At 41.8% G+C, this 27,593-nt stretch overlaps 1 protein-coding gene across 16 annotated transcripts in view; it reads right to left on the bottom strand.

The window, feature by feature from the left end:
* Positions 1-27,593, bottom strand: part of lrrfip2 (leucine rich repeat (in FLII) interacting protein 2) — a 68,562-nt gene that overhangs the window by 1,033 nt on the left and 39,936 nt on the right. For 2 of the 16 annotated variants that reach the window (XM_041866117.2, XM_041866119.2), the window contains 23 exons: positions 23,245-23,307; positions 23,090-23,131; positions 22,805-22,882; positions 22,069-22,152; positions 15,790-15,855; positions 15,361-15,450; positions 14,756-14,815; positions 14,270-14,326; positions 14,104-14,151; positions 13,294-13,365; positions 12,790-12,906; positions 12,260-12,301; positions 10,861-10,992; positions 10,310-10,381; positions 8,920-9,090; positions 5,590-5,682; positions 5,041-5,133; positions 1,987-2,088; positions 1,146-1,278; positions 906-955; positions 681-801; positions 339-418; positions 66-170 (listed from right to left, as the gene is read on the bottom strand). In XM_041866117.2, coding sequence (XP_041722051.1) covers positions 66-170; positions 339-418; positions 681-801; positions 906-955; positions 1,146-1,278; positions 1,987-2,088; positions 5,041-5,133; positions 5,590-5,682; positions 8,920-9,090; positions 10,310-10,381; positions 10,861-10,992; positions 12,260-12,301; positions 12,790-12,906; positions 13,294-13,365; positions 14,104-14,151; positions 14,270-14,326; positions 14,756-14,815; positions 15,361-15,450; positions 15,790-15,855; positions 22,069-22,152; positions 22,805-22,882; positions 23,090-23,131; positions 23,245-23,307 — 1,971 coding nt within the window. The remainder of the gene's footprint in view (positions 1-65; positions 171-338; positions 419-680; positions 802-905; positions 956-1,145; positions 1,279-1,986; positions 2,089-5,040; positions 5,134-5,589; positions 5,683-8,919; positions 9,091-10,309; positions 10,382-10,860; positions 10,993-12,259; positions 12,302-12,789; positions 12,907-13,293; positions 13,366-14,103; positions 14,152-14,269; positions 14,327-14,755; positions 14,816-15,360; positions 15,451-15,789; positions 15,856-22,068; positions 22,153-22,804; positions 22,883-23,089; positions 23,132-23,244; positions 23,308-27,593) is intronic. The other 14 variants (XM_041866123.2, XM_041866120.2, XM_041866118.2 and 11 more) reach the window with 14 other exon arrangements.

Below are 27,593 nucleotides of genomic sequence, written 5' to 3'. Positions count from 1 at the left end.
TAGATTACATTTTATGTAAAATCAAACATTGGCCACAGACATTTGATTTTAGTTTGGTTCCTTACCTCTCTTTGAAGTTTCCTTTTTTCAATTTTCAGTTCATCTTCTATTTTCTCTGAGTTTTCCGCCGATGCCTTGTATCTGGACACTTGTCCTTCAAGTCTGTTGATCTGGATATGAGGATAATGAAACAAACTAAACACAACCAAGTCTTTCACATACGAATCTGACATTTATTTTCCTTTTCTCATTCAAACACTAATGTAGCCAGTTGGCATATGGTCAACTAGGGTACATATGGACTGGTGGAAAAGTATATCAGTGTTTCCATGACTTACGTTTTGTTCCATTGTGCCCATTTCCTGTTCTGCCTTCGAGAGCTTGAACTTGTATTCACTTATCTGTCTGTTGGCATCTCCTGCAGAGAGTAGAACATTTGAGTTAGTACAGTTACCTTACGCAGGACACTGGAATAAAGATGTGAGCCTTGCTGTTTGTTTGTTCTTGGCACACAAGAAGAGATGGAACTGGCAGCTGCTAATAGGATGTTTTGGACAAGTGGGGTTGTGTCTATGTTTAATGTAACGAGAAAGTCTATACACAGACTCACTCAGAGGCTAAGTATAAATGGTGACGTGTATGCCTCAACCTTTTTAGGTTTGAGCAGGAATGGGACTTACTCTGCATCTCGATGACATGCAGATCAGTGCCATTCTCCATTCTCTCGCCGTCTGTGAAGGCATTCTCCATCTTTGAGTGCTTCTGCCTTTCATCCTCCAGCTGCATTTTCAACTTCCTGATCTGTGAAACGCCACACATAATTACTTAACAGCTGCACACAGACAGTTCAAAAAGAAGACATGAGAACTTGTGTCACTGGGGTCGAAGAGGAAAAAGATCTGTACCTGAGCTAAGAGTTCGTCCTTTTCATCCGCAAGCTTTCGTAGCCTAACATCTGCAAAGGAAAGAAAATATTAGCATTATTAGAGGATCCTTGCACCTATGGCCGAAGCACAGCCGTGCTAAAATAACAATGAAGCGCTCCCCCTGGTATTATTGAATAATGCATGTACATTACAGATACGAGTTAATTTATCTCTCCCAATGCTCCCTTTAGGAGAGCCCGTTCTGTCCCCTCCACTCACCCAGAGGCCCTTCTCCTGCTGACTCCAGCACCTGGGCAGCCTCCTGTGTGACCACAGTGATCCCTGTGGCTGAGTCGTCATGGCTGATGTCCCCGTTAGGCATTCCCTCTGGGATGATGACCAGGCCGTGTTTCTAGGAGGAGTCAAAGAAAGACGGGGAGAATCTCAATTGGTCTGCTTCCCTCCTCTCCTCAATCCTCTCCACTTTGAGAAAGGTAAAAAGGTCATCCTTGAGGAGCAGAGGCGAGGAAACAAATGCGCTTGTATGAAATGAGACTCCTCCACCTTGTGCGTCATCAAGCAAATGACTGACGGGTGGAATCCCAAAATAAATGTCTAAAGTAATAAAAACGAACGTAGCTGGTTGCGCAATATGCTTTTCTCAGAGAAAACAGCTGATTCAAAGGGGGTGTGGCGGATTTTAAAAAAAGTTCTGCGCTAGCTGGCGAAAGGATACTCATGAGTATCCTCGGCGAGAGGAGGCGTTTGAGGAGTTGAGGACACTTTTCCGTTCGACATTAAGCCACAGAGCAGACCACGTAGAATATTGAGCTTCACGTATGAAGTGACATTGTACTTAGGTTTCCATGACTTATACACAGACTGACAGACACCGCAAGTGTTCAACAAATTTGACATCGGGAGTGAGAGGTGGGAGAAACAGTAGAAAAGAAAATACAACAAAAAGCGAGGTACACAAGAAGACAAATGGCTACATACAAACCACAATTTACTTTTTGATCACTGTTTGGTTGCTAGCGAGCTTATTCCTGTAACCATCTTTCGTCTATATAATGGGAATATATAGTACTATTCCCAGCCCTCTGGTGGTGAGACCTACCTCTCCTGTTTTGGCCTTCGCCTTGATGTCAGCCAGCTCATCTCTGAGCTCATCCCTCTCATTCCTAATGCAATCAAAGTACTCTTTCTGCCTCTCTAGGGCCTGGGTGGCCACACGCAGGAGGGAGAAAAGACAAGAGAAAGGAAAGAAGAGGCGAGGATAGGTTGGAAAGACTGATATAGGTACATGAACGCACACTACAATGATACATGCACATATGTCTTTATGCACACCAAAATGGTAAGGTTGAGTTGGAAAGGCAAAGTGACAGATGTTAACACAATCACCACATGCTCACAGATAAGACAAAACAGTGTTGTAAGGGAGAGCTAAAGGCCAAATAACAGACAGAATCTGACACTAAACAGGCAAAGCTTTAGGTGTAGGCCTACATATTTTTATTTTTCAAAGAAAGGGATGTCTTGACTCATGTCAAATGGATCTCATGCTGTCATTTCAGGGTAAATCAAATATTCGATTTTTAAGGGAGAAATGTCCACTTGGCATATGGATCTTTCACCATTTATTTTCATACACAATACATCAAATGCTTGCAGGTGCACATTTTCCCTTGCACTGACTAAACTTTGCAGATTGCACATAAAATCTACATTTTAACCTATAATGACCACAGCATCCAACTTAAAATGTAAATTAGTGAGCCCACAATCGTCAATTCACATCACATTTAGGGAAACTCCAAACTGTGAATTAGAACTGGTCAAACTACAGGCTATTATCCAGGGTCCCTGTCATGCAACTATGAGAGGCAATAGACTGTTTAGGACCAGTCGATTATCTGATACAGATTTAATTGATCGGTGAATCAGCACCAAGTTTCCTTCAGGCAAGTCTACAGGTTGATATGGGTGGTCTGATTCTCGACCCTTCTGCTGAATTGTAAACTCGTAACACTCCCTCTCACGATTTAAAAAGGAATTGGACTGGTGTAAGGAATATGGTGGAAACTTCCTCCAGCCATGCTTGCACCAACCCAATGTTTTAAATACTTGAGGGGGGACTACGGGTCTTTCTAGAAACTAGAGCACCAGTGAGGATTTCCTACACTGGACAACTTGTTATAGCTGTTTATAAGTCATTGATAATAATCTGCCAATTCTTTTCATGTCATTACATTATGATAAGGGGGATCATAGTTATATTCAATAAAATTCACAAGTTGATTTAAAACCTGTTTAATCCTTTATCACGGTTGGTGTCTTGACGGATTTGTCTAAAATCGTGTGACATAAAATTAATTTTCTGTCCTTGCATTTATGGCAGTGTAAGTTGTCATTATATTATATATTAAGCATTAATCAGTTAAATTAGACATTGAACTTGAACCCTCTAAGAATCATGGATCTAGCTGTCGGACAGTTTTTACTATAGAGATCTCTGAAATTCAGTGTAACTACATAACATTTCATGTCTCCTTATGTTATGGGGTGACAACCGTTTTCATGGGCACACAAATCCAAAATAATGTACGCATTACAAAATCGAATGCTTCTAACCGAAAGAGTCACCTTACCTTGGTACTTAAAGCCTAAATTGATACTGACAATGTGGTTCTTCAACAATTTTACAGTGTTGGTAAAAGGGTGTTCGCGAGAAAGGCTCAGAATATTTTGGTGTCTCATTCGTTACGCTGGTGAAGACAGTTGTGCCTGGATCCATGTTGGATCTAGTATCCCTAGCGAGTTGATATTGATCATCTATTGTCTGCTTGATTTACAGCAGGGTCTTGTTAGATTTAACAGAGAAAGCATTAAGGTAATGAGTTTATGTTTTTGTGCCTCGGATTAGACAGAGTCTTCTGTGCGCAATTGTGTAGGACAGACTATTGCACAACACCCAACGCTATTCCTATTAATTATTCTGGATATGACGACAACAAATTACACAGCCTAGTGGGCTTATTCACAATATGATATGGTAATAAAATAACATGACAAATACATTTTGTTTTCCATGTTACACCTGCAATTGTAGACAATACAAGGGGCTTGGAGTAGCCTACCTTAAATCTGAAATTTCCTCAATTTGGTGCTTGAAAAGTGATTGTAATTATTGTAGCCAATTTATAAGTTCTCCTGCTCCCTTATAATTGTCTGTGATTTCATTTTTGATCCGTTTATGTGAGAGATGTGGCCACTTTCATTTGCTTCCCGCCACTTCAATTGAAGGGTGTTGCGCTACTCTGTTGCAGTAAAACCACATGCGGTTATTATGAGGACGACAACATCTAATGTTGGCTTCCCATACATATCATTCCATTAAAAAAGGAACCTGGTTTTTAGTCACTTTCTCATTATAAAAAATGACGATGGTGAGATTCAAATGGTGAGATTAATGCTATCGCTATACATGGCTTTATTATGTGTGCCTACGTTGGCTACATAGGCTAGAGAAAAATCGCCATGCATCCAATCTATTTAGTCAGGCAATGGTCCACATTCTCACATATTTTAGAATGTAATAATGAAAATATATGCATTGGGCCTAAAAAAATGCATTATTCTCAAAATGGCTAATGGCCTACTTTTTTTCATGCTTTTTGGGGGAGGGGGGTTCTATATGAGGCCCTATATGTACAAGTATTTAATTATACAATTGTATAACATTGAGGTCCTTAAATTACAATTAAGTGCTTTACAAAGTCCCTGAAAGTCCTTGAATTTGACTTGCCAATATCTGTATGAACCCTGCTTAAAGGATGTATAGTCCTAGGCCTATGTTGTTGTATAGGTGGAGTTATGGGCCAATTTGCATATATTCACTTTTATTCCTCAAAGTACTCATGTGGAACTGCATGAAAATCCTTTTTATTTTTGTTTCAAATTTTGATCCCAATGTCACACATTGTCCCCGTTATTTATAGAAAGACCCATGTACAATTTTGGGTGAAGGCTATTGAATCTGAACACAACCATTCAAATTCCCATTTGGTCAGAGTCAGACATATAACCAAAACTAAGCAAGCTATCGAAACACGTCTGTGCACATCTATTGCCTCTCACATCTTTCAGAGTCCCTAGCGTGACCTCCTACCCCAATCTTTTTGTCCTTCCAGTTTATCGTTTCCTGCAGGTCAAACACCTCTCTGGTGAGGGTATCTAAGTTAGTCTGGATTTGCTGGTTCTTCTGTAGTGGTATTGTGTACAGACAAAGTGAAAGGGGATACAGGGTAAATTGATGGAAAGAGAAATGACAGGATAAATTAGAGGATGAAACATAAGAAATGGAGATAAACGACAATAGCATTGAATAGAAATTGAGTAAGCGCAACAAAAGGTAAGAGACCGAAAAAGACCAGAGAAAAGACAGGTGGCCAGAAAACGATCTGGAGTAGAGATCATTTCAGTATAGAGAGACGAGGCAAAGAAACATGACAGAGCAGACAGAGAAAACGATGAAACAGAGATGTCAGGAGACACTGGGATGAGAGAGAGAAGCATAGTCTCACACTTTGGATCTTCATCAAGATACTGCAGTACACAGACTACAGGACTGTAGAGAATGAACTGTAGAGATGGAAGTGGTTTAGAACAGGTGTGAACAGATTGCCACCAACTGTTTGTTTTCTTAGTGCAGACATACCTCTATGAGCTCATCTCTCTGGCGGATTCCCTCTTTTAACTCCACTTGTTTGTGCTGCAGGACTGTGCATGTGTGCTTTTGTCTTTCTAATTCCTGGAATTAAAGAGAAAGAGGACTGTTGTAAGACACAATCAATGACAGAAGGCAAACTGCAAAACATTAAATCACACAAGTTTAAAATCTCAACCCCCCCCAAAAAAAAAGAGTACAGTCATGAGCAGTGAACAAGATTCCATTGGTGTATACCCTTTTACAGACAGACTTTACAGTTTGTTGCCTGTAAAAAAATTCAATAAAATGTTGTTGTTTTTTTAGCCCAATTCATACAGTCCCATTTTTAACACATTCTGGCCGAGATAAGCCTTTTATACCTCCCGTGCACATGGCGGCAAGTGTAGCAGTGGGAGTAGATGTGGGCCGATGTGGGTGGACGTCTATTTTAATAAATCCATTGAATATAAACCATCACAAAGAAATCCATGATTAATTTGTTTTAAGCAGGTCCTAAGAAACACAAGACTAATAAAATGTGTTTTCAAAAGAATAGAATGGCATATTTTTTGTTTAACTCTGTTACTGGTCTGTGCAGCCTATAAGGCTTCGGAGTGCACATGAAATCAATAGTAATTTTGTTCATTAAACAGACAAGACACACTTAGGCTACCCTGATCACAGTCAACACATATTTTATAGTAGGCTAAGAATATAATGAAATAGAATAGAATAAAATACAAGGAATACGTATATCATGGCAACGTGTTGAACCGCTGTCATATCAAAAAAATAACATTTTGAAACAGAGCCCAAGGCAAGCCCATGCTTTTTTGATCCACGTTTCATCTCTTTCCTATCCTCACTCTGCTTTGTTAGTGAGCAGGTGTAGGGTCTTACATTGAGAGTATCTTCATCATTATACCGATAGAAAATAATAGCAATCTATATTTTCAAAAAAACATTTGAGTCTCGTGTTCATATGTCACAACATCCTCCGGCTTTTGGCATTGCCTATACGCGGTCAAGTAAAATAAAAGGCCTACACTTGATTTAGGCTCCATTATTGCATGCTAAATGTTTCTGATCAGTGATGGATGAGCTATACCACCTCCACTGATTTGCCCAGCCAGAGAATTAACCAAATATACAGAGAGATCCAGTGAAACACAATCACATTGATTAAGACAAGTCACAGGCTTTTGGTCAGGAGTAAGCCTAGGCTACCAAGTGACTGTGAGTGAAGAGCAAAATAATCCACTTGTTAAGCTACATATCATGCTGGCAAAATGGTCTCATCAGTGCTAATAAATGAGCCAACTAGACAAGATGATCATGAGCAGCCCTCAACTTAGCTAACATTTCCGTATCCTAACCAATATCCAAATGGAGATTCAGTGAAAATTAAAAAATCGGACATTCACGCTTGTTGCAAAGAAGTGCGAAACGGTGCTGAAATAGTTGACCACACGCGGTAGGCTATTGCTTCAATCAAATGTATTATAACAATTGGATGACTTTGGGTGTTTCAGTAAGCAACAATTTGTTGCCTTCAATTGCATTAGCCTACTTTATTACAATATTTCTGTCATTCAGTGATATTTATTCCTACAGCCATTCTTTATGGATCCATCCAGTTGTGGTTAAGAAAATAGTGCATGTGCTTGGGCTATGTGAAGAGATGGGTGAAATGACATGCCTCGCAAAGTTTAGAACTGCCAGGATGATAGTAAGCCGTATGCACAATTTCACCGCAATTATGACTAGGTGAAAGAATGTGAAATGTCTGAATAATACTATAGAGAATGATTTATTTCAGCTTTTATTTCTTTCATCACATTCCCAGTGGGTCAGAAGTTTACATACACTCAATTAGTATTCGGTAACATTGCCTTTAAATTGTTTAACTTGGGTCAAACGTTTCGGGTAGCCTTCCACAAGCTTCCCACAATAAGAATTTTGGCCCATTCCTCCTGACAGAGCTGGTGTAACTGAGTCAGGTTTGTAGGTCTCCTTGCTCGCACACGCTTCTTCAGTTCTGCCCACACATTTTCTATAGGATTGAGGTCAGGGCTTTGTGATGGCCACTCCAATACCTTGACTTTGTTGTCCTTAAGCCATTTTGCCTCAACTTTGGAAGTATGCTTGGGGGTCATTGTCCATTTGGAAGACCCATTTGCGACCAAGCTTTAACTTCCTGACTGATGTCTTGAGATGTTGCTTCAATATATCCACATCATTTTCCTTTCTCATGATGCCATCTATTTTGTGAAGTGCACCAGTCCCTCCTGCAGCAAAGCACCCCACAGCATGATGCTGCCACCCCCGTGCTACACGGTTGGGATGGTGTTCTTCGGCTTGCAAGCAACCCCCTTTTTCCTCCAAACATAACGATGGTCATTATGGCCAAACAGTTCTATTTTTGTTTCATCAGACCAGAGGACATTTCTCCAAAAAGTACGATCTTTGTCCCCATGTGCAGTTGCAAACCGTAGTCTGGCTTTTTTATGGCGGTTTTGGAGCAGTGGCTTCTTCCTTGCTGAGCAGCCTTTCAGGTTATGTCGATATAGGATTCGTTTTACTGTGGTTATAGATACTTTTGTACCGGTTTCCTCCAGCATCTTCACAAGGTCCTTTGCTGTTGTTCTGGGATTGATTTGCACTTTGCACCAAAGTACGTTCATCTCTAGGAGACAGAACGAGTCTCCTTCCTGAGCGGTATGACGGCTGCGTGGTCCCATGGTGTTTATACTTGCGTACTATTGTTTGTACAGATGAATGTGGTACCTTCAGGCGTTTGGAAATTGCTCCCAAGGTGTTTCCAAGCAAAGAGGCACTGAGTTTGAAGGTAGGCCTTGAAATACATCCACCGGTACACCTCCAATTGACTCAAATGATGTCAATTAGCCTATCAGAAGCTTCTAAAGCCATGACATCATTTTCTGGAATTTTCCAAGTTGTTTAAAGGCACAGTCAACTTAGTGTATGTAAACTTCTGACCCACTGGAATTGTGATACAGTGAATTATAAGTGAAATAATCTGTCTGTAAACAATTGTTGTTAAAACTACTTGTGTCATGCAAAAAGCAGATGTCCTAACCGACTTGCCAAAACTATAGTTTGTTAACAAGAAAGTTGTGGAGTGGCTGAAAAACGAGTTTTAATGACTCCAACCTAAGTGTATGTAAACTTCCAACTTCAACTGTATGTTTGGACAAGTTGATAGTGTGGTTGGAGATTTTGCTGCAATTTGCATATACTCGCCTCGATCTGAGTCTGCATGTGTTAACAGTAGATGCTAAAGGTGATCTACGATGCTGTGTGTGTTTAACACTTCACCTTAGACTTGTCCTCAGTTTCCCTACGCATCTCGGCCATCTGCTCTTCCATCTCCTCGATGACGTCCTTGAGTGTGTCCACGTTGTAGATGAGGTTGGCTTTGTCGTTGTCCAGCTGTGCGTTCGACACCATGGCTTTTTTATACTTCTCCTCCACCTCCGAGAGCGACTCCTACCAGGGACACACCCACAGAAGTTTACACACTGAACCATGGTGGGAACTATAATAGAACAATTATTACTATTATTAAAAAATTATGGGAGATACAGCTGCACGACCACACTGATAATAGAACACTACATTTACTCTTACATTCATTTCGTATCTCAACTAGGAAACCATGTTCGGGATGTTCGAAACACACTGGCGACAGAAAGACTGCTATAGATGTTGGGTAGGATGCAGTTCAATTAAATGTAACCTCTATTTTTCAGTCTCACCTTCAAATGACTTCAATTCAATATGACGCATTTAACAGTGACTAGAGTTCTTACTCTAAATGAACAATATTCATATCAAAAAACATACAATTTATGTACAGTAGTAATATCTTAACTAAGACCTAAAACAGAGGAAAGGCTCTATCTCAAGTGTTCCATCGGTTGTCCATCTCAGGTTTGATTGTGTTTAAGAATCTGGGGGGTTGAAACATCATCACAATGCTCCCCACCTTGGAATTGTCTCACATTGTAATCAATGACAAAACCTGAGATGGACAAGTGATAAAAACTGATACACTTGATATCCATGGTGCATTGATTCATTCGGAGGAATGATTCATGGCAGTGATGAAATAGCATCTGAAAAAAAGAACTTGAGGCCAAAGAACAAAAATATATCAACTCATGAGCAAGTTCAGCTATTGTGTTTCAGTTCTACTAAAGTGTAGGACATGCCAGGAATCAGGTGTGTTAGTAAAGTACCCTTAACACAAATATACTTCCTAAGACTCAAGAGAAAAGTGAACTTTTTAGGGTGGCTACAGAAAAGAAGCCAGGATGCCATTCAGCACTGTGTGAATGAAAACTTGTCGTTTTCTGGGTAGGACTACATACCCTGAAACCCATCCAACAGACAGAAGATTGCAACAAGACAAGACAATTCTTAGTCTTGCTCTTACCCCCCCAAGCACTGCTAGGGTTCAAGCAAGGCTTTCAATCCTTGCCATTACCAGTGAGTTTCAAACTGAGCAAGAAAGGTGATGCAGGGAACATGCCTTCAGGGAGCCACAATAGAAATGCGAGTGTTTTTGGTGTTACAGTTAGTGGTTACAGTCAGTGGAGCCCTAGAGGGGGTGAGGGAGGGGGAGACGTAGGTACAGTGGGGTTAGTGATGCCATAAGGCTCCAACAGGACAAGAGAAGGCATGCTGCGAGCTCAGGCCCCTCTACCTTCAGCTCTTTAAGCCCCTGCATGTACCGCCCCTCTACATCCTGAATCTGGTCCTTTAGATCATAGATATCCTGTAGAGCAGATGGGAGGAAGGGTTGGTTGGTTGGGGTGAATCGGGGGAAACCAGGGAGAATTAAGGACAGATGGACAGATTTAAAGACAGAGCACCCGTGCTGTTGGCATCTCAAGACAGTAATTTACCCAATGGTAGGCCCAGACATACACAAGGACAGCTTTATAGGAAGTTTAAGAAACATGTCACATCCAGCCTTCCCGTGCATACATGGAGTCAACATGTAACATAAGACGTTGAGAGCAGGGAGGTGTGGATGTTTCAGATATTCTCTGAACTCAAATAAAACAGTAGTGAGGAAAATAGTAAACTACTACACAAATGGTTCACTGTAAAAAGTAACTTTTCTTATATTTCAGATCGATTGACATTTGAATAACTGACACACAACACTTATCTAACTTTGTAATGACAGGTTGTAATTAGACCTTGTAATGGTTTTTATGCAACTGGTGGTGGTGTTTGTGTGTGCCTTACCCTCAATTCACTCAGACTGGTATCAGGGTCGACAATGCTGCCTGTGTCTGCACTGCCTCGTCTCGAGGATGTCCCCCCCAGGGAGGCCAGGGTGGCCGGGGAGAGGCCGGGGGTGGTACAGCGCGAGGATGGCTAGAAAACAACACAACACAAAGCACCTTAGTTAGAGCTCAAGTCAACCCAGAACATAACAACAGACACACCCCAGGACTGTCATTCAACACCGACACTACTGGGCCCCGGCTTAACTTATCCTCCCAATCAGTTCCAACCAGCCCCACTAAGATGATATATCATCCGGCATTACCACAGCTTTAGGGGGAGGATATGAGGGAACTAACAATATGGATCTGAACAGTGTGGTGATGAATGCAGGTAGAAATATGGATTGGAAACGTATTGAACCTCAACGGGATTGGTGTCCCGTAGACGGGACGGTTGAGCTAACGTGCGCTAATGTGATTAGCATGACTGTTGTAAGTAACAGCAAACTTTCCAGGACATAGACATGTCTTATATTGGCAGAAAGCTTACATTCTTGTTAATCTAACGGCACTGTCCAATTTACAGTAGCTATTACAGTGAAAAAATACCATGCTATTGTTTGAGGAGAGCGCACAACAACAAAAAACGTATCACAGCAACTGGTTTGATACATTCACCTCTGAAGGTAAATAATGTACTTACATTCAGTAATCTTGCTCTGATTTGTCATCCTAAGGGTCCCAGAGATAAAATGTAGCATAGTTTTGTTTGATAAAATCAATCTTTATATTCAAATGTAGGAACTGGGTTCTACAGTTTGAACCCCTGCTGTCTCTGGCTCCACACCCACCCCGCCATCTAGATGTGTGAAAGTTAGTGTATAAGCTAATGATCCATCATGTATGACATTCCTGGCAGTGTGTAAACTTACATTTTGTATTACCATATCATTTTTGTATGTTCTCTATAGTTATTTACTTGAAAATGTATCAATTGACCAATTCGGCACATTAGGGCAGACTTGATACAAAATAGTCCAGTATTGCAATGCTTCACTGGATCAATCTGAAACGTTGCACACACTGCTACACCTAAACTGCAATATTATATTGTGGCCTTTCTCTTGCATTTCAAAGATCAAATGTGTTATAGTTTCCTACATCAATTTCATATTTCCACAAACTTCAAAGTGTTTCCTTTCAAATGGTATCAAGAATATGCATATCCTTCCTTCAGGTCCAGAGCTACAGGCAGTTAGATTTGGGTATGTCATTTTAGGCGAAATTATTAAAAAAAGGGTCCGATCCTTAAGAGGTTAATGATTTAGGCCTACATTGGTCATGGTCATCATTGATACAAATAACACGGCCTGAAGACATGAACACTGGATATCTCTCCTGCTCGTTGTACTCACTCGGCTGTAGTCTACGAAGGTCTTATCACATTTTTCATCCAGCTGAAAATAAATAAGGAAACACAATCATTAAAACAGACATGCCAACGGCATCTGCATGCATGAACTGATTTCGTATCCAAAGTGGCACATGCTTGATGCCAAACCTGATCATGGCCTGCAAATCAGAGTTAGTAGATGGGGTATGAGTTAGGGACTGCTGCATGTTCATAGATCACACCAGACACACAAGTTACTCAGAACAGAGAACTTTATTAAAATTGTCTTTATTTGTAGCAAACACATGCTGTGAAGACAAACCTATCCATAATACTATTCATAACTAGCCTAGTCCCAGATATATTATGTGCTGTATAGCCAACACATTGACAATGACTATAGGAGTTGGCTATACAGCAAGCACATAACTGGGCATCAGTATGAAATTACAGGCTGTGAGAAATCGTCCCAAAACACTGTGCGTTACGTGTCCACAACAGCAATTCGGTGCATTCCATCGCACGCCAGTGTGACGATGGCGGGTAACTTACAACGTCCAAGTCGTCTGGGATACACAGATCATCCAGGTCAGACACAATGCTGCCCCTGCGGTTGGAGCGGCTGAAATAGTCAGCGGCCGACTCACTGATGTCAGAGAAATCAGATGACTATTGAGCAGATACAGGGTGGGGGATCAGAGACAGATAGATGATAGAGATAGTGAAGGAGGGAGAGGAAGGAAATGAGGTCAGAGGAAAACATGGAAAGTCTAAAAGAGAGAGCCATAGGGCATAGGCCTATAGGATAAATAAAAGAACAGAATAGATACTTTGTCCATTTTTCAACGGAAATTGAAAAGGATAGAATTAAGCCTGCATATAACAGTGCTGCACACTAACAACATAGGCACACCCAAAAAGGTCACCAAAAAAGGGAGACATCCAAGGTTGTTTATCTACCCCATAATAAATAACCCATATATAAACCCTGGAAACAACAGTGGCTGTTACTATTAAATCCCCACTCCAGAGCCTAACCCAACCCCAGGGTCTCACCACGCTGTCTCTCCTGCCGCGACTGTAGCGCTCCTGGGACACGGTGCTGGCAGTATCGTCATCAGATGAGTTCTATGAGGAGCACGAAGTCAGGATCCCCCCCTTATCAGAGTACTGTATCCACATGCACTTGGCACACACTCACTAATAGTGAAAAGGAGTCTCCTTTCTCCACACACTTCAAATCAGATGCAATTTCAGCGCTTTCGTTTGCTATTGAAGCTTTCGAGCTGTGATGACCTTCACACACTAATACAGCCTACTGGCATTCTGTATCTGGATTATACAAAAGACCCCAATCTTTTAGGTACATCAGGTCATGTAATTAGGCTGATCTGATCAAATAATATGGAGTATAACAAACAAATTGAGGAGAGAGTAGTCCTAGTACTCTACATCGCCTTGACCTACACAATACTGCGTGCAACACATGGCACATCAAAACGCAATAAAGTGTAAGATACTATACACTTTGGCAATTCATTGTCTATCCAGTCACTGCTATACATTAAATGTGCAAGGCACTTAACCCTAATTTGCCCCAGGGGCGCCGTACTACTATGGCTGACTGTAAAACACCACATTTCACTGCACCTGTCCAGTGTGTGACGACAAAACGTATATTTATGTATCCCTAGGCGTGACGTGAGGATGACTAGGGAGGAGGGTGTAGGTAGGTAGCCTGTTAGTAATGGCAGTGTGTGGGTTTAAGTTGGTGGATAGTCTCAGTGTCAGACTTGGGAGTATGGTAACGCCAGACTAGGTTAGTGGACACCATGCAGGCAGTGTGACTGAATGGGAGGGGCTCACCACAGGGCTGCTCCGGGTGGAGCTGGAGTACCAGCTGTACTCAGAGGGCTGTAGTTTGGGGGGGCACAAACAGCATTGACATGGTGGGGACACAGACAGGCCAGTGTGCTGCTGGCCCTGGTGACATCATTAACACTATTCAATTATAGACACACAGAACACTTACAGTATGCAATTGAGAACCAGTGTATGAGCCATACAGACCGTCGTCATTTATAGAAGCCTGAAGGCACAAAGGAGAGCATCCAGAACTCAGCAAAGAACAAGAGGGAGCAATGACCTGTCAGAAAATCAGCATGCCTTTCTCAATATTAACTAAATATAAACAATGGGATATTTCCTGTCAGAAAATCTCACAGGCTGAGTAGCATGCCTTTCTCAATATTAACTAAATATAAACAATGGGATATTTCCTGCATCAACCATTGCTGTAGTTATTCTTTGTAGAAAGCACTGATCTGACAAAAAGCCATTTCTTATCAAACATAGCCTACCAGACCGCATAACCTCGGCCCCACTAAGTGCCCACGGTGACCATTGAACCTAAATATAAATGACCTAGGGAGAACCCTGGCCATGGCTATCAGATGTATCAGAGAGGACTGGGGTCTGGTCTCTGAAGGTGATATGAAGGCATGAGTGCGACACTGACCAGGCTGTAGCTGCGCGTCAGCCCCGAACCAGAGCCAGCGGTAGAGGCCACAGATGGGGCCTGTGAGGAGGGGAGAGGTAAAGGAGAGGCGGTGAGGTAAAGGAGAGGGGGTGAGGTAAAGGAGAGGGGGTGTGGGACAGTTAGAGGACAGCCACAGAGAGCAGGGGTGGGGGGTTGGTAGGAAAACGTCCTCAGATAGTGTGAGGAGAAACAAACGCCATTTTCCTGTCCCTGGGGCCCTGAGAATAGAGCACTGTGATGTGATGAGAGGACGACTACATAGGAGTGAGGTGCACTGTCCCCGTCAACTGAAAATGGATGAGGTGTTGCATGTACGGCACTGAAGTCCAACAGCAACTTCATATCAAAGAATGACTAAGTACTGTAAACCTTTGAGTGCAAACACACACCGACACTATAAAAACCCTCTGTGTGTAGTTAACCATTCACAATGGGCCATCTCAACTGGCGTTTATACGTCCCATAAACTTGAGTAGATAAAAACACTGTTCTTCTTTAAGTAGTTTCAGTTCAGCTAACTTGCTTTCACCACTTAATCTAGACAGGGAAGGGCTAGAAATAGGCCAGGACTGAGGAGGACAAACCCGAGGCTGATAGGTGGAAGTAGTGGGAGGAGGAGGTTTGGTGGGGTTCTTTAGGCTGCTGTAGTTCCTCTGATCGTGGTACAAGCCAGTCTGGAGGAGGAGAGGATGAGTGGAATAGTATGATGTGACCATAAACAGAGAGAGACAGGAGGAAATTAATACAGCAAAATAACATGCCAAAGCTGTGACATGCCTTTTCACCTTTATTTCAGAATGTTCCACTATCAAAAATGGGAAGTATCACAGGCACGATTTATGTCTATAATGGAACAATTATGTAATACATCAAGCATGCACAATGAGAGACAAAAATCTTCCTAGATAGATCTGCTCAATTACATTGGCCACCACACTGCTTCCAGTTAGTTGGATCAAGGAGCCCAGAGTGGCCCACACTAGGAGAGAACACACACACAAACACACACTGACCAGCAGGCCCTTCCTGGAGCTGCTGGACACGGGAGCCTTCTTATGCAGGTCGTTGTACACAGAGCTCTGGCAGGGAAGAGGGGACATGAATGCGGGGGACACTAGAAGTTGGTTAACTCACGCTACCAAAGCAAATCTTACTTAGGGTCACAGTGACCCAAGACCCATAGCCGCGGGAAGTAGGGGTGCTGCCCTGATAAATTGAAATAATGTTTCCAAAATTATATAATTACTCCTGTCTGAACACTGACTGAATTTGGGCAGCACACGCGCCAAATATTGAACAGCTTGTTGCTTTGCGGCCATAGAAATATAATCCATAGTACCCAGCTAGCACATAATGTTCTGAGAACCATGTGTTTCTTAGAGCTTGGTGAGAGTGTGGTTTTCCTATCGTTATTTTGCATACAACCTTCCCATAAGGTTTCCTCATGGTTCTATTTAAAGTAATGTTCACAAATTGTTCAGAGAACGTTAAGAAACAACGTTCTTCTATGGGAGTTCAGTACTTCAGCATAACGTTTTCTGCAGGCTTCCTCATGGTTCAATTTAAAGTCCTGTTCTCAGAACATTAAGAAAACGTTCCATAAAAAAACACAAGAAAACATTAGTAACGTTCAAAGAACATTCTAAGAATGTTGTTTAAAAACATACATTCTGTTCGCAACATCAACTCTCTATCCTCTACCTTGTTAAGTGTGTTCAGGTGTGTTGGCTGCACCCACTAACTGGCCACACCTTATTTTAATAAGTGCTTGTTTCCTTTGAAAAAGGGTCTGTTTGAATAGATTAAAATTAACAGCTTTGTATGAGTTAAAAAAAAAAACATGGCATGCTAGCTCCATCCTGGTGGCGCATTGGACTAATTCCATGGATAGGGAGTAGAAGATCATAGGTTCGAACATATGATCTTCATGTGTGTCATGATTCAAGCAAATTAATTTCCATGTGTCCTAGCTGTGTTTGGAATTCAAAACAGTTAACCTAAGCTAGCAATGTTATCAGAATGTTATTTAATAACCTATCATTTCTGTTCTCAGAACATTAATAAAACCTCCCGGGGAAACTTTCAGGGAATCACAGAAAAACATTCTCAGAACCTCCCTGCAAAATTAACATTCCCAAAACAGGCGTAATTTTTACTTCCGTTCTCAGAAAGTTTTAACGGTCAGGAAATGTATGGCTTACGTTCTCACCAAACACTTACGTTCCCACAACTTCCAAGGAACCAAATGTGCTAGCTGGGAAGCGTTTTGGTAATTTGAGCCGTAAACTCATGGGTATGCTCAAAATGGCTTTCAGTCCTGACTTGATTGGGCACTTTCGTTCTATGGATTCTATTTCTCTTTACAAATTTCAAAATACAATTTGCGGGAAATACGTTTCGTAAGCAAATGCCTAACGCTGAAAAGAGAAGACTAATTTGTCAGTACAAGCAAAGAAATGTTTTTCTCAACAACAAACAGCACTGTTTTTCAAAGTAGCTCAGGCCTATCTTGAGACCATCACTTGTACAGTGAGAAGCCTAGGCTACACATATTCATGCTATCTATCTTCATTGGGTGAGTCAGTGCCACTGGAAAGTTGATATAGTAGCCTACTGTAGCCTATAATATTTATACATTTCCTCCTAATATTGTACAATCTGTGTTTCTCCCTTCTTTCAAGACCAGCGCCCGGTTATCTTAGAACCATAACGATCCTATGGTTCTAACAATGAACTTATCCAAAGATGCTTCTGGGAAACCGGGCTCAGGCCATTTGTATTTATCTGTTTGACAGGGTCAGTCAGAGTTGCCACTCATTTCGGTTATTTGTGTAGTATTAAAAAAGATTCAGATGTCTCCTGTCATAAAGGCCTAAATGACATAGAATTTAGTTTATAAAAAGGTCAAATATTCTGTAAGATGTGCGCACACTACATGATTTATGCAAGTTATTTTAGTTGAAATCAGTCACTAACTACGTTTCCATCCACAGTTTTATGCAAGTAAAGTCCTACCGTATAAAATAAAATCACGACAGCTGCGATGGAAACAGGATGTTTCGGTACAATTTGATAAATGCCGACAGATCATTTGTTTGTTCGACATCGTAGAATATTTTTGTCTGTAAAATTAATCACGCACAGATTTTTATATGCAAAAAAAGTATGTTTGGTGGAAACACCACTCTTTGGAAATGTTGCATATTTTCTTCATGCAGATTTTAGAATATTAGCATTTGTATTTATTAAGGATCCCCATTAGCTGCTGCAACTGCAGAAGCTACTCTTCCTGGGGTCCAGTAACATTAAGGCAGTTATATACAATTTAAAATATTACATATTACATTTCATAACACTTTTCACAACACATTAAGTGTGTTCACTCAGGCCACTACTCTATCACATATCTACAGTGCATTCGGAAAGTATTCAGATCCCTTAACTTTTGTTACGTTACAGACTTATTCTAAAATTGATTAAATAGTTTTCCCCCCTTAACAATCTACAAATAATACCCCATAATGACAAAGGAAAAACAGGTTTTTAGAAATGTTTACAAAAAATAAAATAGCACATTTACATAAGTATTGAGACCCTTTACTCAGTACTTTGTTGAAGCACCTTTGGCAGCGATTACAGCCTCGAGTCTGCTTGGGTATGACGCTACAAGCTTGACCATCGGGTTCTTGGTCACCTCCGTGACCAAGGCCCTTCTCCCCCGATTGCTCAGTTTGGCCGGGCAGTCAGCTCTAGGAAGAGTCTTGGTGGTTCCAAACTTCTTCCATTTAAGAATGATGGAGGCCACTGTGTTCTTGGAGACCTTCAATGCTGCAGAAAATGTTTGGTACCCTTCCCCAGATCTGTGCCTCGACACAATCCTGTCTCGGAGCTCTGTGGACAATTCCTTTGACATCATGGCTTGGTTTTTGCTTTGACATGCACTGTCAACTGTGGGACCTTATATAGACAGGTGTGTGCCTTTCCAAATCATGTCCAATCAAGGTGGACTCCAATCAAGTTGTATAAACATCAAGGATGATCAATGGAAACAGGATGCACCAGAGCTCAATTTTGAGTCTCATAGCAAAGGGTCTGAATACTTACGTAAATAAGGTATTTTCTGTTTTATATTTGTAATAAATATGCACAAAAAAAATCTAAAAACCTGTTTTCGCTTTGTCATTATGGGGTATTGTGTGTAGATTAATGAGGAACATTTTTAGAATAAGGCTGTAACGTAAGAAAATGTGGAAAAAGTCTAGGGGTCTGAATACTTTCCAAATGCACTGTACAATACAAAATCCATGTGTACATCTGTGTCTTATCATAGTCCCTGCTGTTCCATAAGGTGTATTTTTATCTGTTTTTAAATCTGATTATACTGCTTGCATCAGTTACCTGATGTGGAATAGAGTTCCATGTAGCAATGGCTCTATGCAGTACTGTGTGCCTCACATAGTCTGTTCTTGACTTGGGGATTGTGAAGAGACCTTTGGTGGCATGTCTTGTGGGGTATACATGGGTGTCCGAGCTGTGTGCTAGTAGCTTAAAAAACAGACACCTCGGTTCATTCAGCATGTCAACACTTCTTACAAAAACAAGTAGTGAAGAAGTCAATCTCTCCTCCACTTTGAGCCATGAGAGATTTTCTTGCATATTATTAATGTTAGCTCTCCGTGTACATTTAAGGGCCAGCTGTGCTTCCCTGTTCTGAGCCAATTGTAATTTTCCGAGGTCCCTCTTTGTGGCACCTGACCACACGACTGAAAAGTAGTACAGGTGTGACAAAACTAGAACCTGTAGGACCTGCCTTGTTGATAGTGTTGTTAAAAAAGGCAGAGCAGCGCTTTATTATGGACAGACTTCTCCCCATCTTAGCTACTGTTGTATCAACATGTTTTGACCATGACAGTTTACAATCCAGGGTTACTCCCAGCAGTTTAGTCACCTCAACTTGCTCAATTTCCACATTATTTATGACAAGATTTAGTTGAGGTTTAGGGTTTAGTGAATGATTTGTCCCAAATACAATGCTTTTAGTTTTTGAATTATTTAGGACTAACTTATGCCTTGCCACCCATTCTGAAACTAACTGCAGCTCTTTGTTAAGTGTTGCAGTGATTTCACTCACTGTAGTAGCTGACGTGTATAGTGTTGAGTCATCCGCATACATAGACACACTGGCTTTATCAAGGCCAGTAGCATGTTATTAGTCAAGATTGAAAAAAGTAAGGGGCCTAGACAGCTGCCCTGGGGAATTCCTGATTCTACCTGGATTATGTTGGAGAGGCTTCCATTAAAGAACACCCTCTGTGTTCTGTTAGACAGGTAACTCTTTATCCACTGTATAGCAGGGGGTGTAAAGCCCTAACGCATACGTTTTTCCAGCAGCAGACTATGGTCGATAATGTCAAAAGCCACAATTAAGTCTAACAAAACAGCTCCCACAATCTTTTTATCATCATTTTCTCTCAGCCAATCATCAGTCATTTGTGTAAGTGCCGTGCTTGTTGAATGTCCTTCCCTATAACCGTGCTGAAAGTCTGTCAATTTGTTTACAGTAAAATAGAATTGTATCTGGTAGAACCATTTTTTTCAAAAGTTTACTAAGGGTTGGTAACAGGCTGATTGTTCGGCTATTTGAGCCAGCAAAGGGGGCTTTACTATTCTTGGGTAGCGGAATTACTTTCACTTCCCTCCAGGCCAATAAGATACGGCAAATAAGAGTGGCAATATTGTCCGCTATTATCCTCAGTAATTTTCCATCGAAGTTGTCAGACCCCGCTGGCTTGTCATTGTTGATCAATAATATTTTTAACCTCTTCCACACTCACTTTACGGAATTCAAAATGACAATGCTTGCATAATTTGATCAGTTATACAGTTACATCTGTCGCCAATTGGATGGAAACCTAGCTAATGATGGTGAAGATTTGGAGTCAGGCAGTATAGTGTACAAATACATTTGGGTGTAAAAAGCACCCTTTCTGGTAAAGCATGCAATTAAAGCGATTAAATCAAGCTCTTCATATCCCACTCACACATTCGACTCACTATGCAAAACCTCTCACACAGGCTCCCACATATTAATCAGTGTGTAAAGACATTAAAGTTTACAAAAGAGGAAAACTTAAATGAAGTGAACACATGGCTGATTGAACTATACTAAACAAAAATATAAACGCAACATGTCCCATGTTCTTCCCATGTTTCATGAGCTGAAATAAAAGATCCCAGAAGTGTTCCATACGCACAAAAAGCTTATTTCTCGTAAATGTTGTGCACAAATTTGTTTACATCCCTGTTAGTGAGCATTTCTCCTTTGACAAGATAATACATCCACCTGACAGGTGTGGCATATCAAGAAGCTGATTAAACAGCATGATCATTACAAAGGTGCACCTTGTGCTGGGGACAATAAAAGGCCACTAACATTTGCAGTTTTATCACACAACACAATGCCACAGATGTCTCAAGTTTTTAGGGAGCGTGCAATTGGCATGCTGACTGCAGGAATGTCCATCAGAGCTGTTGCCAGAGATTGTAACGTTCATTTCTCTACCATAATCCGCCTCCAATGTTGTTTTAGAGAATTTGGCAGTACGTCCAACCGGCCTCACAACCACAGACCACGTGTAACCACACCAGCCCAGGACCTCCACATCCAGCCACCCAGCCACCCGGACAGCTGATGAAACTGGGTTTGCACAACCGTAGAATTTCTGAACAAATTGTTGGAAACCGTCTCAGGGAAGCTCATCTACGTGCTCGTCGCCCTCACCAGGGTCTTGACCTGACTGCAGTTCGGTGTCGTAACCGACTTCAGTGGGCAAATGCTCACCTTCGATGGCCACTGGCACGCTGGAGAAGTGTGCTCTTCCCGGATGAAACCCGGTTTCAACTGTACCGGGCAGATGGCAGACAGTGTGTATGGCGTCATGTGGACGAGCTGTTTGCTGATGTCAACGTTGTGAACAGAGTTCCCCATGGTGGCGGTGGGGTTATGGTATGGGCAGGCATAAACTACAGACAACGAACACAATTGCATTTTATCTATGGCAATTTGATTAAGGTATCTGCGTCCAACAGACGCATATCTGTATTCCTAGTCAGGTAAACTCCATAGATTAGGGCCTAATGAATTTATTTCAAATGACTGATTTCCTTCTATGAACTGTAACTCTTTGAAATTGTTGCGTTTATATTTTTGTTCAGTGTATAACAAAAGACAGACGAAAGTCACTTTTACTGTGAATCAATCCACACATGCTCAGCAGCAGATGAGTACATACAGTGGAGCGGGAGCTCTTCAGAGAGGAGCTACCCTTCACAGAGGAGCTACTCTTCAGAGCCGAGCTATTGGACAGGCCGTCAGACTGGGGAGAGAACAAGGTTCATGTGAAATATGATCATCACAAGATCAAACAGCCAATAAGGACCTCAAACTGGCGGCTCGAAGTCAGAGATCTCAAACTGGCGGCCCGCGGGAAAAATTTGTTTGAGACCCCTGCTCTTAGGAGCGACAGACAAACGTGCTGTAAGTGTGTTCACACTGCAGATTACTAAAAAGTTGTGAGAACGAACGGCACACCACACCAAGTCATAGCTACATTTTGACAGTTGGTGCATGACACTGCAAAACTGTGAGGTTAAATGATAAGCTGAATGTCTTTTTCGTTAGGAAAATACGTTAGTAATGGACATCGAATTGTTTATTAAACACTATCATGCAGAGTCATTTGAGGTAGCCTAGTAATTTGTCTTTAGACTTTAGTCTTAATGTAACCATCTCAGCTGTTTGAATGTCATTACAAGCCACAAGGATGTTAGCCTAGCCCATGACAACATAGAATATAGCCCTGCCTAATATAGCCCAGCTATCTTCCTGTGTCGCCCAGCTGTGAATTCAACACTGGTCTTTTAGACAGCAGCAAACCCATCCCCATTTCCCTTCTGCACAATCGGTCATGCCATCCATCCCACCTTTACCCGGAAACACACACATGCACACACACGACACAGACGCACCACCAGGTCTCTTCGATGAGAGGTGCTGGCCAGGCTTTTATGAGATGAGCTGCCCAGGTCTCGCAATGAAAAGGTTGACTTCAAAACCAGAACATACACACATCACAACATAATTACTCAAGGAACATTAATGTATTCCAATTTTTGACAAATTCTAACAATTAGACACATAAGCCAATGGTTTCACACATGAGTGTGGCTTTCCAATAGAATTCTACCTCCATATTAATAGTCAGACTAAAATAATGACATGACACTGTCAATGAGATTATGTAATGTACACACCCTGTAGCTTCCAGTGCTACGGACCGACATGACATCGTCATCCTGTTGCAGAGAAACATGGGGACAGACAAATAGGACGACAAGACAAGTCAGGAAATAAGATAAAGGTGAGAAAGAGATTGGTGAGAAAGAGATGTGAGATAAAGCATACAGACCCGGCGATGATGGCTACTGGATCTAGTACTAGTTCCAGGGTGCCGGGCCTTCTCTGTGTCAGCCTGGAGATGGAGAGCGTTGGTACTTAGAGACGAGGGAGATGCAAAGGAAGGCTAATACTCTACGTGCAATGACATAACCACGCATAACACATCTTGATGTTAATGTTAGGCCAAAAATCGGCAACAACTTGCGCAGCTCCATTAATCCATCAGAAACACTGCAACAGGAGCTGTTCAACCACACAGACAAAAAGGGAGGAAACTTGGGCTTCCACACAGTAATCCCTTTGAAAAGTTACTAGCTAGCTACAGTATTGTATACACAGTCCTAAACGCAAATTTTTTCATTGGTCGTTCCACCTCAAAAAGGATTTCGATACCCACCATCTCAGATTGTTCTGGAATCAATTCTTATTTATTAATTTTTTACCCCTTTTTCTCCCCAATTTCGTGATATCCAATTGGAAGTACGGACTCGGGAGCGGCGAAGATCGAGAGCCATGCGTCCTCCGAAACACGACCCTGCCAAGCCGCACTGCTTCTTGACACACTGCTCGCTTAACCCGGAAGCCAGCCACACCAATGTGTCGGAGGAAACACTGTACAACTGGCGACCGTATCAGCGTGCATGCGCCCGGACCGCCATTGGAGTAACTAGAGCGCGATGGGACAAGGACATCCCCAGCCGGCCAAACCCTCCCCTAACTCGGACAACGCTGGGCCAATTGTGCGCCGCCTCGTGGGTCTCCCGGTAGCGGCCGGATGGAATCGTTTCTGTTGTTAGAAACAGATAAGATTAGCATTCCTGCAGCATTATTTTGTTGAAATATAATTAGATCTCTGAGAAATTAAGCTAATTGATTGCATCCAAATTGGCCATTTTAATTTCTAGGATTCATATAATATTCAATAAATATAGTACCTAACATCTGATTTGGACAAAACTTTTTTCTAACAATAAGTAAGACATGAGGAATCCATAGGAATGGTCAGTCACCCACGGACCCCCCAAGTTCAGAGGAACTACAGAAACGATTTCAAAACAATCTGTGATGGTGGGTGTCATGTCTTGCTAAAATGACATGGAACAACCCCACTGTGTTAATAGCACACCATACTCTACAGGTCAAGTAACATATCCAGGGCTGACCCTTGCTTTTGGGGGCCCTACACCAGTTTTGGTTGGGGGACTTTGCAACCGATCAGGGGTGAGTTCCCTCAAAACAAAGAATATTTAGCTTACCATTGGACTTAATGATCTAAGTGACATTGGACTTAACAATCAATATTTTGGGGAACTCGTAGGGCTGTGGCGGTCACGAAATCTCGTCAGCCGGTGATTGTCAAGCAAATAACTGTCAGTCTCACGGTGATTGGCCATTAATTAACAAACAAATGTAGCATCAGGTGCGCTACCTGAAGGTGTTCGAGCCCAAGCTGAACTACAGTGACCACGACGTCATCAAATGGGTGCGCTACATCGGTCGCAGCGGCATCTATGAGACGCGCTGCTAACTGCCCCCTCGCGATCGGGTGGAAAGAGGGGCGCAACAGGGAGGAGGCTGGAACAAGGGAGGGAGCGAACGACAACAACATGGGATCGCTACCTTCCCATCGCTTCTGTTTTTTCAGTCTTTTTTTCCAATGGGCTGACAAATGAAAACAAAACAAAAAAACAGGACCATGCGTTCAAAAGTATTGAAAATTATGAAATGATTAAACGCATGTATGTATAAATAATGCAAACGTCCTGTGGAATACAAAAAAGACCATCTGCATCTAAAGGGTCTTTTCCCTCTTTTAATCTAAACAAAAACGACATTCCACCCCCATGACATGTAGTTTCTTCATGTAGTCCTACTGAGCAGAGCCACATAGGGCTCTGCTCAAATTAAAGCCACAAGTTACATTACCATAGTAGTCTACTATTCCTCTACCCCACCTATTCCTCATGGCACTGAATTAGTGGACGACTGTCCCACTTGCCCATAATCACAGATCTAGGATCAGATCACGCACCATACCCTTTATCCTAATATATTAGGAGGATAGAAAAAGTATCTGACCATGTGTCATTGGCTTAGGGGTAACTGCTACCCTCCCTCTCTTGATGCTGGCGTAGTAGTGTGTATGTCGCTCTTCTGTTCTCCTGTCCCCACCTCTCTCTCCCCAGCCCTGCCCCTGTATCTGTATATTTAGCCTAGTGAGTAGTTTGCAGCAATATGCAGTGTAGATGCATCCATTAAGTGTCATGCCATTTTATACGTTTTGATTTTATAACACCCCGCCTTCCCTGAGTATATTAGTCATGAATCGTCATGTTTTTGTATTTAGTGCTTTGTTGTGCTGCTCTAAAGTTGTCTTTTCCTGCACTCGTCCTCTACTATTTCCAACAGCTGTTAGTGTCATGATTCCTCTGTTGACCCAGATATAATAATGAAGATTTTTTTATCTGTGGTTCCTGTCGTTTTCTGTCTAAGTGCTGCAGAGATTCCTTCTGTGTTACCAAAATTGTCGGTTTTAGGAACTAACTAAATGAATCGACAATAAACAGAACGGGATACATCTCTCTGAATATAAATATATCTAAACACATGTCTATATTGTATGAAGGGTGAAAATGTGCTATCGAGCAGAGCCAGTTGTTACTGTCTGTGTAGGAGACTCAGTTGAGCGGATCTGTGTGTGTGTGTGTGTGTGTGTGTTGCTATTCTTCCCCAGGACCACGATCTGCTCAACATCTTTTAGGAGTCTGGAATTCTGGCTGTAAATTCATTTGTTCTGATCCCGACTGGAATTTTGACCCTCCCATAAGCTTTACATTAGCATGGGTGTATTTCTTGGCCAGTTAGTTCACCCAAATTACAATGACATTGGTTTCCTTACCCTGTAGGCCAGTCTATGGACAAGGTATGACAACAACATGCTTTGGTTTCCCTTGCACTGTTGTCACATGGTAGCATTTTGGCATTTGTGGCACAAATCTCATTCAAGTCATTTGACCGATATTGGCATTTGTCGCGCATCAGTATGAAAAATGTATGCACTCACTAACTGTAAGTCGCTCTGGATAAGAGCGTTTGCTAAATGACTAAAACGTAAAATCTCCTGGTTTCCACACACAGCCTACAAGCCACTAATGCAGACCTTTGGAACATCTACATTTAAAAAAGTATAATAAATCCATGTAATATAGCCTACATCTCCACAATAAATCCATTATTTATTTTAGACAGGTCTAAAGAAACATGGTATGAAGAAAATGTAGTCTATTTCAGAAGAACAGAATAGCATACTCTGAGTTGTCCTTCTGTTAGGTCCTGATCTGGCTATGCCAAATGGCTGTGGGCTACACTAGTTTTCAGCAGACAAGATTTGCTTAGAATTCCATGGCATTATTTTATATTATTTTATAGTATGAAGAATCCAATTGAACAAAGCTGAATAAAACAGAAAGGATCTTTTCTCCAAACGATTTGAGGGACTGTGCACATGCGGCTATTCTGTATTGAGAGGTTAACATTTAACATTTTAGTCATTTAGCAGACGCTCTTATCCAGAGCGACTTACAGTTAGTGAGTACATACATTATTCTTTTTTTTGTTTTCATACTGGCCCCCCGTGGGAATCGAACCCACAACCCTGGCGTTGCAAACGCCATGCTCTACCAACTGAGCTACATCCCTGCCGGCCATTCCCTCCCCTACCCTGGACGACGCTGGGCCAATTGTGCGCCGCCCCATGGGTCTAACAAAGAAATAGGTACTCCTATATGCTTAATTTAGAGTTATTCATGTAACTTAAATTACGGCCTTTGTGTGGCTGTAATGCACCCTAAAAAAATCCATGCCTTTTGCGGCCAGTGGCCGTTGTGCTCTTGGCCCGGAGTGCTGCGTTGTGCCCTTCTCCCTGAGTGCTGCAGGCTCCGAAGCACCTCTCACTCACATGGCTCTCCATCACGTGATCGGGTCTTTCTCACAGGCTACAAGTGAAGACAGACACATCGGGGATACAACTGCGCATCCTTATCCAATTCCGAGGTGCATATTAAGATATTGGAAGAACTGTGCACATTTATTTCTCGTCAGCCAACAAGATGAGTAAGCCTAACGAACAGCAAAAGCACTAGCCTATGTCAATCTACATTTTACATTTACATTTTAGTAATTTAGCAGACGCTCTTACACAGAGCGACTTAAAGTTAGTGAGTGCATACATTTTCATACTGGCCCCCTGTGGGAAATGAACCCACAACCCTGGCGTTGCAAGCGCCATGCTCTACCAACTGAGCTACAGTACTATCCCCCATAGTACAAAAGTTGACCTATTCTATTCTGTGTGAGAAA

Source organism: Coregonus clupeaformis, chromosome 37, assembly GCF_020615455.1.
Source record: "Coregonus clupeaformis isolate EN_2021a chromosome 37, ASM2061545v1, whole genome shotgun sequence".
Classification (NCBI taxonomy): domain Eukaryota; kingdom Metazoa; phylum Chordata; class Actinopteri; order Salmoniformes; family Salmonidae; genus Coregonus; species Coregonus clupeaformis.
The sequence above is the reverse complement of the archived record's forward strand: the minus strand, read 5'-3'. Positions and strand labels throughout refer to the sequence as shown.